General features: G+C 34.0%; 1 protein-coding gene across 1 annotated transcript; it reads left to right on the top strand.

The window, feature by feature from the left end:
* Nucleotides 1-3,481: 3,481 nt before the first annotated feature.
* On the top strand, nt 3,482-4,824 carry LOC121263099. Its single transcript, XM_041165895.1, has 2 exons — nt 3,482-3,693; nt 3,863-4,824. The coding sequence occupies exons 1-2, from the start codon at nt 3,634-3,636 to the stop codon at nt 4,496-4,498; spliced, it is 696 nt and encodes a 231-aa protein (XP_041021829.1). The 5' UTR covers nt 3,482-3,633; the 3' UTR covers nt 4,499-4,824.
* The last annotated feature ends 7,626 nt before the right edge of the window (nt 4,825-12,450 follow it).

Below are 12,450 nucleotides of genomic sequence, written 5' to 3'. Positions count from 1 at the left end.
TGCTTAGTTTATCTATGTTATGTTTAACTTGCTCAAAAAAAAGAAAAAAAAAAGTTGCAAGGGTCAAGGGAATAAAAAAATGTTGGATGTTCCAAGCTGAGTACATTTGTGGTCAACATTTTGTACTAACACATTTAAAAGCAGAGGCAGTGGGGACCTACGTTTATCTAAGTGGGGCCATGGCCCCCCCCAAAATGTTTTGAAAAATTAAAATATATCTTACTTTTTAATCATAATTTTATAAATATGGAGAATTGGCTCTCTCAAAAAAATTTATAATCTTTATATACTCTGTAAAATTTTATAAAATTCCAATATAGATAGAAATATCTTTCCAACTTTTTTTTCCTATAGTCTCAGAATTTTGTATAATTTCTATATATTATTTATTTTTAAGAGTGTGATCTCATCGTAATTAAATCAAATCTAAGTTTAAGAAAAATAATAAACTTATTAATATGGATCTCAAAATTTTTTGTTATATAATATTAAGCTTCTTAATATGGAATCTAGAGTGAAAATACAACAAAAATCATTTAAGGTTGGTGATTTATATGAAAAATAGTTGAGATATTTTATCCTCTAGACTTCATTGAGCAAGAAAAAATTTATTTAATGTCTCTATTATAGTATTATATGTTTAATGGTATACGAAAATATATAGAGTTTACATGAAACTTAAAAAATTAACTAACATACTAGAATGAAATATAACATTCTAAAGTTCACTTGATAGTTTTTATGAAGCAAATAAATTCTAAATATTTCATTACAAAATTAATAATGGATGAATATTATTTTATGAAATATTATCGCCAAAAATCTGAAACATATATTAAGAAGTTTTATTTTTAAAATCTTATTTCTACGGGTATATTACAAATTATCGAAATCTAATTTTATATATAATTATGTTTTTACGATATTTGAATCTCAATGTATAAAAATTTAAGCCTCCTCAAAAAAATTGCTGGCTCTGAGCAAAGGGATCTAATATTAATGGAGATTAGACTCGTCTATCCGAGAAAGATGGCCGATTTTTCCCTTTCGATCACGAAACCAAGTTCGGGGATTATTAGGGTATGTTCTTAGGTAATAATATGTTGAGATATATATATATATATATATATATATATGTATTTAATATATATAAAAGATGGTTTCTTTAGTTTTAATTTTGAAAAGTCTTTTTTTGTGAACCACTTGATCTCTTCAGTAAAACCGAGGCGGCTATAAAATAATTAACTAAGAAATGGAACTTGTCAAGTGGTCCTAAAAAGGTGTCGTAAATTCAATCGATTACATCACAGTCATTTATAATCAATTTAAAAAAATAAAATTGTTAGCACCATTTCTGACTTTTTTAATTAACAAGCAGAAACGTCTTTGGGTTCAAAAAGGATTAATATTATTTGTAGAGCAAGCAAGTGCGAGAGATAAAGGCATTGACTTGGGAGAAGTCATAGTCACGATCGAGGATCTGTCTATGAACCTAATGATCTTACAACTTGCTCGATTTATATATATAAACGACCTAGCTAGCTAGTTATCTCAGTTAAACATATAATTAATTATATGGTTTAAAAAGGAGCTAAGCTAATCAGCTAGCTAGCCTACATCACCCCTTATTTAAAATTTAAAAACAAAACATTAATGATCTTAATTACAACCGTCGTTCATGTGTTTGCTTTTTCGACGTTTTTTCAGGGTATAATATTTTTGTATCGACTAAATTTGCAAGATTATGATCAGCGTGTCATGGTTTTAATGTGTTGCCACATGTACGTGATTTAGGTGCTCGGATTTGACCGTCGAAAAAATTGAATGAATATGCCGTCAGATAGAGAAAATATTGTAACTTTTCTAACAACAAGTTGACAATTTGTAGTACTCCAACCATGCATATGACGTGTAAATTATTAAATATATATATATATATGCGTAACCTTGTTTATAATGACAATAATATGACAAAACATGCATCGTTATCATGAGATTAGAAATATGTTATCTTCATCCAAGTGATTCAGCCTTGCCAACGGCCTCGTCTGATGGCAATACCCACATCTCGATCATGGGTTCACACTTCACACCCTCTCCCCAATATATATATATATATAAAGTAATTCAGCCTTAATATTGGATAATTTCAAGGTTTCGTACAACTTGAATAATTCAAGGTACGGCAGGGACTTGCAAGTAGTTTTCTGGCAACCGCCTCGATCAATATCTTTCAGCAGTACGTAGTACTATGATGTAAGGTTTTTGATTGAATTAATAATAATTAGAGGGTACGTATTGTTGTCTATGCATGGATCCATCGTACGTTGGTATACTTCAGATCGATAATGTATACGACAATAATGGATCCATCGTACAGTCTCAGCTTCATTAATTTTATCCCATGATCGATCAGAAATTAACACGACAATATTGGTCGCGGAAAACTGGCAATATATAATACGTAACACAGTGTAGAATCTCCCTATAATTTAACTGGGACGTTTGATATTTATCCGAAACCATACACATGCATGCACGAACGTTTTGCGTGCCAGCTGCTACAGTATATATTATATAAAATAGAAAAGTTATACTCATTATACTCACATCCACCATACACTACACATAATTTTTTATTTTTTTCTCTTACCAAATATATGATGTATGGATGATGAGTAGAATAATTCAATTAGTTTAGAAATAATAAAATTAAAAAAATAAAAATAAGTGTGATATATTATATGTGAAGATGATGAATAGCAAAACTCACCTCAATCACTTTATATTTTTAATTAATGGGTATATATAAGCAATTCCTGGTTAACTGTGCATTAATATATCCTCAGGTTGCGTTTGAATGTTGAGCTGAACTCAATTGAATTGAGTTCTTTATGAATAGTAGTGAGTTGAGTAGTGGAGAGAGTTATGTAGAATCCATCTAAATTGAATTTAAAGTGTGTTTGGATGTTAAGAAGAGTTTAGTATTTTTATGAGAAATTCAAAAAGGTTATAAGTCTCACGTATAAAGATGTTTTAAATTGAAAAAGATTGTGAGTCTCACGTGTAAGAATGTTTTGAGTTAGGATGAGTTTAATAATTTGAGAATTAGGTGTTTAAATATTAGATTCAACTTAAAATTAGAATAAAGAGTTTGAAACCAAACGCACCCTAATCATACGCACTGAGACGTACCTCTGATATACATGGAACTAGTAAGGAGGTCCATTGCATTTCCAGCAGGCTACAAAAAAGTAGTGCCATGTCTTCATCTTTATTTATTTGTTTCTTAAACTACTTGAGATTAATAAATTCTATCAGTAGTGGCTGCAGCAGCAGCAGCAGCAGAAGATAAGTCCTCTCGCAGAAGTGTAAATATAGGCCGAAGAAAATCCAAATGTTATTTAAAACCCCACCCACAGATTCTGCTTGTAGTACGGCCAAAATGTCAACGCTTGTATTAAAAGCATCCCGCAACCCTTTCTCTCTCTCTTTCACTCGTATGCATTTAAAAGACCAACCTTTACACCTCAAAGTCCCACACCACCACCGCCATTTTCTCTTAAATTTGTGCGACTGCCCATTTGTGTTTGAGAGAGAGAGAGAGAGAGAGAGAGACGGAGGCGGAGAGGTATGAAGCTCGTTTGGTCCCCCGAAACAGCTTCTAAAGCTTACATAGACACTGTTAAATCAGTAAGCACTCTCTAAAACCACACGCCCATGTAACAGTATTTCTTAGCTTCCTCTCTTTTCTCCAACCGTGGTTTTGTATTTTTCTCTGAAAATTTCTCAGCTCTTGAAAACCATCAATGCTATTTTAATCAATGTAATAACCATATTCTTTTTATTCATTTTCATGCAGATTAAAAACTTCAAAGAACACTCCGGTGTAGCCGAGCTCCTCGCCGCCATGGCTGCCGGTTGGAACGCGAAGCTAATCGTCGAATCGTGGCTCAACGGCGATCCAATCGTGACAAGCATCGGACTGGCCATCGCAGCCCGCCACGCGTGCGGACGTCACGTGTGCATAGTCCCGGACGAGCGGTCGAAACAGGAGTACGTCAAGGCCATGAGAGAATACTCAGACGTGTCTTTTCCGACGCCGATGGAGGTGGTGGTGGGAGAGGCAGAGGCGGCCATGGCAGGGCTGGTAGGCGTGGACTTTCTGGTGGTGGACTGTAAGCGTGGGGACTTCGCCAGGGTTCTGAGGTTCGCTAAGCTGGGCCAAAGAGGTGCGGTTTTGGCTTGCAAAAACGCGTGTCAGAGAAACGTTTCGGGATTTCGATGGCACGGGGTGCTTGAGAGAGGGACGCGTGTGGTGAGGACGGTGTTGTTGCCCGTGGGGAAAGGCTTGGATATTGCGCATATTGGGAGCACCATAGATATTGCGCATACGGGGAGCACCGGGGGTAGTAGTGGGAGCTGGAAGAAGAGTCCTAGCCGTTGGATCAAGCACATCGATGCACGGTCAGGTGAGGAACACGTGTTCCGGGGATGATTTCTGAAGATCTAATTCCTTCCGAGGAGTTTAGAATTAAATTACCAACTTAAAAAAATAAAAATAAAAATCGAAGAAGCAGTTCATCCCTTCGTTGTATACTGCTAAAATACGTACGAGGGTGAAGGGCAGCAACCTGCAAGAAGATCATCTCATCAATTAGGTGCAGGAGGCCGTCATGAGAAGCAGAGGCTTAAATATTGTAAATATTAGTTAATTTTGCCATATGTGTGTATATATATATTTCTCAGATATTTATAGATGCATGGGGTAAGTATCAATTTATATTTTTTTGCTAGTAATATTATCAATTTTGCTGGGAGAAATCTGTTAATAATAAAACAAATGATTTGTGAATATGAGTTAAATAGTTTAAATTAAAATATTTTATTAAGTTTTGAGATATAAAAAATAAAAAATAAAATAAAATATTTGATTCGAAAAGTTTTGAGACTGTGTTCTTACTTCTTATTGCATGTAAAAATAGTAATAACCATTGAAAATTTTTGTACTTTTTTTTAAAAGTTGTTTTGATTTTTTATTAATCACAAAAATTGGAGGCGAATCATGAACGATTAGTTATGGTTTCTTTCTGAAAGATTAAAGTTTGTTTGATATTTTAAACATGTTTGGATTAAAATTAATATTTCTTAAAGGCCACCGCTGAAAGCTCCTGTTGGGGCTCTTACTAGTACTGCATTTCATGTATTTTTCTTTTTTTTCTTTTTGCTTTTTTTTCATATGCATTTTTTTAACATTTTTAAATATTTTTAAAAAAATTACAACATTATTAAAAAATATTTACTTAATTATTAAACAAAGGAAAATGGCAAGATCTTATAAAATAAAATTTTATAAATTAATATAATTTCATATAATGCGTTAGATTATAAATATTTTTATTATAAGATCAATTATAAATATGATCTTTTATATATTGTATTGTACGTACTGGGTCTAACCAATTTAATTTTTCTCCCTTCTTCTCTTTCTCAGATTTTGATGGAAGAGTATTTATATTCATGTAACCAGCATAGGCTACTAGCCAACTACAAATAAATATTAAAAAGAAAAATCTATATATATATATATATATATCATAATTACTTCTCTTCATTTACATATTCTGGATCCACTTTTTTATTTTGCAGCTCTCGCATGGCATGCAAAGAGTACTGATCTACAACAAGATAATAAAGCATAATTAAAAGCCCTTTAGTGATTGCAATTTGCAGAACAAGATTCTTAATTCAAAGACGTTGCTTTCTCTCAAAGTCAAGAATTTTTTTTTTTTTGTTCTCTTTAAATGTAAACTCCATAAAAATCTAAATCTAAAACAACTATATATATAAATATATATTATATTCTCGCTGGACAAATCAAGATAACATGCACGATTTGTGGGTTATAAATATTGATAATTATTAATTAATGTGAAACTCATCAAATCTGGATTGGACGTCATGATTTAAGCCCGCCGCCCACGTATTATTTGATTCCATAAAATAAAGTCTACGCATATAGTTACTGATAAATAAACCTTAATTAATAAAAAAGAAAAGGAAATTAATTAAATGGAAATCCATCTTCCTGCCATGCATATTGACAAAAATAAATTAATGCTAATTAACTATATATTCATTAGTACAGCTTGTAGCCAGTACGTACCATGCCTTGCCTTTCCGCATGATCAATTTAATTTGAAGGGAAGTAAAAATCCTCAACATGATGATCAGTACTTAATTCCCTTTATTGTAATTTGTTTCGTTCTGAGTGTAGTACCATGCAAATAGACATTAATAAATTTATACATACTTTCAATTCTTGCACTCCACATGATCTAGCAGCCATCAGCAAATACAATTTATAATTAATTTGTTTGTATGCTATCTATGCAAACATATCATACGGCAGGTTTGGAGGTGGAATGAGACACAAAATTTTTATCTCATCTCATCTCATCATTACATATTTTTCAAATCTCCATATAAAATATAATAAACAATTTAACTTTTTCAAATTTCAATTCATATTTTTTAAATTTTAAAACAATAATAATATTAAAATATAATATTTTAAACTCTCAAACAAAATATAAAATTCTCATTTCACTTTTCAAATCTGCTTGATCAGTGCTACTTAATTTCCCTACTTAATTTCCAAATTTCTAAATCATCGTATAAATATTTATCCAAAAAAAAATGTTACTTTGTCTCCTGATTTGCCTTTTTATTTTGGTTGTTTGTGTATTTATTTTATTTTTTAATTTTTTTAATAGTTAAGTAAGTAAATATTAAAAAAAATAAATACAAGTACACTACGAAACATGCCCAACAGTAAATGCTAGACGGGATGGTAGCATTTTTCGTTACCCAAATTTAACAAAGATTTCTTCAATTTGTTTCCGTTTTGGGGAAAATGATCCGGAAAATATGATAATTCCTCACGGCCAGTGCAGTATAGTGCTTGGTTTTTAAATCCATTTTAACTCAACATTATAATTTTTTTAAATTTTAAAATAAAAATAATACTTTATTATCTTAATTCAATTCAATATTTAAACGCAACCTGAACGCATTTTTCTGGACACTGCGAATCATTTTCGCCGCAGCAATTATGGTGACCGGAAGCCCTCCTCCAATTGGCAGAAAATTAAAATAATGCGTATCCAATTCACTCCACAATATATGAGGGTATGTGCATCCCCTTTGACAAATTCGACACAGTTCGCATGAGGTCAGCTTTCTCCGAAGGATGGCATTAATTCGTCAACCCCACTTAAAAAATAGCAAACAACACGGCCACTGCTTTAGTAATTAATTTGATGGGCGGCCAAAAAAAAGGGTATTGGACCCAGCAATTTAATAAGAACACATAATGCACCAATATAGATCATTAATTACTACAAAAATTGGCCAAAATATCCAGAAATCAAAAATTAAAAATGTCGCCAAGAGCTGATGGTCAATGGTATATGATCTGATTCTTCAAATAAAAAATTTGAGTTCAAAATCTTCCAAATCCCTTTGTAAAAAAATTTAAAAAAAAAAAGAAAGAAAAAACTAAAACTAAAAATCTCACCAACAAGTTCTACATGTTACCTAGTACTAATAACTATAGCCCTATATATGTTTTTATGGCCTTAGAGTATCTTCAACCTAATGTCATCGTATTTTACCTCGAATTGGAAGAGCTAAAGTCAAACAAGAAAGACTTTCATTTACAGTGATTCTGCTGCATGTATCTCCATCAATAAATTAAAAATTATTAGCTTACCTCCATATGAAGAGCTGTGCCGTAGCACACGTGACGTCATTTTTTTTTTCCCCTTCTACTTCTTCTTTCTTAAAATCCATTTCTCCCTCTCATTCAAATTTCTCTCTTTTCACCCGTGTCCCCATCGCAACCTAGATCCGTCGCGACGGCAGATTCGGCCTCCCACCACAGTTACCGACCACCACGACGACCACCGAGCCCATTCTCCTCCCCTAATTCGAGGCCTCCCACCACAGTCACCGACCACCACGACGACCACCGAGCCCGTTCTCCTCCCCTAATTCGAGGCCCTTAGCTCCTCTGCACGCACCCCTTAGCCCAACCCCACGCACCCACGTCACGGCTCACTTTCCACCACCTACAGTTGCGCGTCGCCACCCACGAGCACGCCGGACGTCCACCCCTCGTCCATACCCTCATTCCCCAATCTACACCGACCGTTTCTCTCTCCCTCACATGCTCTCTCCCTCACGGTCAAATCTGCACTACCGGACTATTGACTGCCGCCATCTAGACAATAGACGACACCTCGACAGTCGACGCCCGAGGGGCGGGAGGCCTTGGGCGACACGGGTGGTGGGGGGAGGAAGTAAAAATGAAATTTGAAATGAGAGGGAAGTGGGTTTTGTTGTGGGGTGTTTTTGGTCATTTTACTACGGTGTGTTTTGGATGATCCCAAACAGTAGTTGATGCCAATACTTTTTCCCATATGAAATAAGCATGTTGCTCCCTAGCTATCCCATTTTCATCATCTCTGCATCCATCCATACCCGTATATTGTTGAATCTACGCAAAGTAATATGTGCATATATTGTTGAATTTAATTCCCCATTTGAATTGGCTTCAAAAATTGGTTAAGAAATTGTGCATTAAGCTTGTATATTTGGATGCATCCATAGTAGTAAATTAAAATCGCATCTGGAACAAGAATTAGAGAACCACAAAAAACTGGTTTAGGTTGTTGCACAACTACTTTTATGTATTTATTTATTTTGATATATAGGTTATTGAAAATAAAAATAAAAAGTACTAAAAAAATAAATATGCATTTAACAATTAGATAAAAATAAAAAAATAGTAATAGTTTTATTATTATAGAAATGAGTTGGTTAATTCAATGTGAGATACAAATTTTTTTTAGTCAAAGGAAAATTCTAAATGCAACTGCATTGTATCCCTGTTGCGGCCTCAAAGCCTACGTGGCATAATTACTAAACGATGCAGTTTTATTTTGTTCGCTCATCCCTCGCATTCAATTTTCCTCTTCCCCCGCATCCCTCTATTTTCTATCATCTCTGTCTTCTCTCATCCCTTTCATCTCACACACTAACCCTAACCCTAATAGCCCGCATTCAATCTTCCTCTTCCCCCACATCTCTCTGTTTTCTCTCATCTTTGTCTTCTCTCATCTCTCTCATCCCACGCACGAACCCTAACTCTAATAGCCCACATTTTTTTGGATTGTTGCTTTTAGTTTTATGAATCAAATTTGTGCTTGTGATTTTAAGTGTTGATTACTTGATTTGGAGATTTTGTTTGATTTTGATTCGGTTTATTTATATATTTTGCAATTTGAATTTGAATCTTAGAATGTCATCATCATCTTCATCAATATCTTCTTCATCTTTTCCCAAACATACTTTGGAAAAACCATTGTGCTTCTTCAAGCTCGAAGCCACATTGAAATGGTCAACTACTGCAAAAAATCCTAGACGACCCTTCTTAGGGTATTCAAAGTACAATACCCAGGTAACTATATTATTTGTTGCCTAAAACATTTGTATATATAATCATTTAATATGATGTACAGTTCGTACATTTGTAATATATGCATGAAATGAGCAGGACTCACCATACTGTAAGTTTTTCAAGTGGTTGGATAGTAATGAAGTGACTGAACTATAAGTTCAAGAATGAATGAATGAACTGTTAAAGAAAGAGAAAGAAAGAAGATACTCGTGCTTCTTGAAAAGAGGGAGATTGAGTTGCATAAGATAGCGGATCGCCTCAAGAGGGTGTAGATGGTACTATCCAATAAAGCGATGAGGTTATGCAAAAGGAGTTGCTGCTTAATGCCCAATAAGCTAAAATAAGGCGTTTAGGCACGCTATTTCGGATTTATTGCTGTTTTACATTTGTACATGTATTTTACCTAGTGTTATATAAGTAATTTGTGATTGTTGTTAGTAGTTCTATGTTTAGGTATTGGACTTGTATATTTGTATTAGCCATCGAGCAGTTTGGATTTATTTTGTGGTTATGCAACGTTATTTTGTGGAATTGGACTGATAGAACACAAATTTTTGTTTTACTTGTCTGCAAGAATATTGTGATTGGAATGCAGGAAGTTTAATTTGCCAGTGATTTGCATGGTTCATCCTCTGAGTTGTAGCAATTATATGTATATAGGACTCATTGTATAATGCATATGTTCGTTCAAATCAGCAAACAATTTCTTTAGTGTGCCATTATTGGGCCTTTAAGGTTAACTATCTGTTTCACTAAGGTAGAATGGAAGAAGAATGATATAGTGGAAAACAAGTCATGACAGCAACAACAATAGCATTTTGAATAGGTTTCAGTACTGGTGAGAAAGCCAGAGAAAATTAGTACTCAGCCAAGGCGCCATTTCAAATTGCACTCAGCCAAGAAATTCACCAAATACTCTTAATTTTGGCTTCAGTAGTTGTTCTCACTCTCTATTCTTCCAATCCTTAATACCAAGAAGTAAAAAAAACACGTATAAACAACGCAAGCCCCAGAGGCAACTTGTGTTTGAAGCATGTTTTCGAATGGGCAGTTATTAGATACCTTATGCTTCGGTTGTATGCACCTCTTCAATCTACAACAAATATAACCAATCCAATCCACAACAAAGTCCCTCAAATACACAAAGATGTATTCAATCCTCAATGAATTTCTCCAATCCAATCCTGTCACAAATATTTATCCAATCAAATTCACAACCATTCAGTCCTTTAAATCCACAAAATATATTCATTCCTGTCACAAATTTTTCCAATCCAACTTCACAACAAAGTCCCTCAAATACACAAAATATATTCAATCCACAACAAAATACATTCAATAAACAAAAGAACCTGCGCAATACATTCAATACACAAAAATTTTAATTGGGTACCCATCATTGCAACAGTTGTGATCCATCTAACCCAAATTGCATCTGTAAATAATAAATAACAAATATATTATTCAGCTAATAGATATTAGTATTAAACTCGAAAAAAAAGTTATGAACCACTTACGTTTTCTTGACTCTGCATCACTATTTCTCGGGGCTGGGTTCCGGTAATGTCTATAGCCAAGCTTTCTCTTTTTGGAACATCCTGCTGGAAATCAAATGTAAATATATAGCCAAATAATAGAAATTAGTAATAAATATAAACTTATTAATATACCTGCACGTGTCCAACATTGGAGAGATCCATCTCAGAAGGGCTAAATAAATTCCTGCGTACTTTCACGATAGGTGTATCTTCTCTATCCACGATTTGGGCATCTCCTCCATCCCGTTAATAATTATTTAACAAACAAAAGTACATTAAATCATTTCTTCGTCAATAAAATATAAATAAAAAGCAGATATTAAAATATCTGCACCTCTTTACGCTTCCCATTTGCTGGTGTTTTCTTCGTCTTTGCTTTATCTTTCCGTATGTCTATCTCGATCCTGGATGCTATCCTCAGAGATGGAGATCTGCTTTTGCCTCGCACAACACGTGGACTGCTTACTTCCCTAGAACCATTGATCGTAGTGTTCTTTGTCGTACTATCAACATTGGAACCAATTTGAGTCATCGATGGAGGTTCTTGATTGGCACGATACAAATCAGTAATTGCATATAACTTGGTTCTCGCATCCTTAATATGCTCTCTCGAACCCACTGCATGAGTAATTATCTAATAACAGATATTTAAAAGACTTGAATATCTATTAGAATTCGCCCGTTGTTCCTCTGTATCATAGCTCCTGTGAATTAATGTATATCGCATTTTCATATCATTCCTCCATCGATCTAAAATGTATATTTCTGGCAAAAATTTAATATCGTTACACACCTGAATACGACCAAAATGTGCAGACACAATATCCCCCTTATCTCAAATAATCTACAAGAGTACTTTACAAGTCAATGATATTGTTGACTTGCTGCTGAACTTCCTTGAATTTAATATTCGTGTACAACTCTTGGAACCTCTTTTCAATCGGAGATCTAGATATGTAAGGGATTATGACATTAAATGACTAGAAGTCTGCGAGATTTTCGTTTTCAATCTTTTTTTTCAACGCGTTATCAAACTGGTCTACAAACTCCTTCAAGTTTGTCATAGAATGAACATAACCGTAAAAAAATGCATTCAGTTTTGCTATGTTGTACTCATTCCAGCCCAAAAATACTCCTTCAAAAATACCGGTACCCAATGTTCACGCTCAACGTATAGGCTTTGCAACCACGCATTCTCATGCAAGTTGTAAGTGGTAAGCAACTAATCCCAACATTTCTCAAACTCATCAACATGTTGGGTGTCATATACACATTTCATCAATGTATTTTTCATCCCAGTTTTGTAGAAACTATATGAACCAAGCTTCTCAAGGACATTCTTCAGTATATGCCAAAGACAAAATTTATACCAGATTTTTGGAAAAACAA

Source organism: Juglans microcarpa x Juglans regia, chromosome 1D, assembly GCF_004785595.1.
Source record: "Juglans microcarpa x Juglans regia isolate MS1-56 chromosome 1D, Jm3101_v1.0, whole genome shotgun sequence".
Lineage (NCBI taxonomy): Eukaryota > Viridiplantae > Streptophyta > Magnoliopsida > Fagales > Juglandaceae > Juglans > Juglans microcarpa x Juglans regia.
The sequence above is the reverse complement of the archived record's forward strand: the minus strand, read 5'-3'. Positions and strand labels throughout refer to the sequence as shown.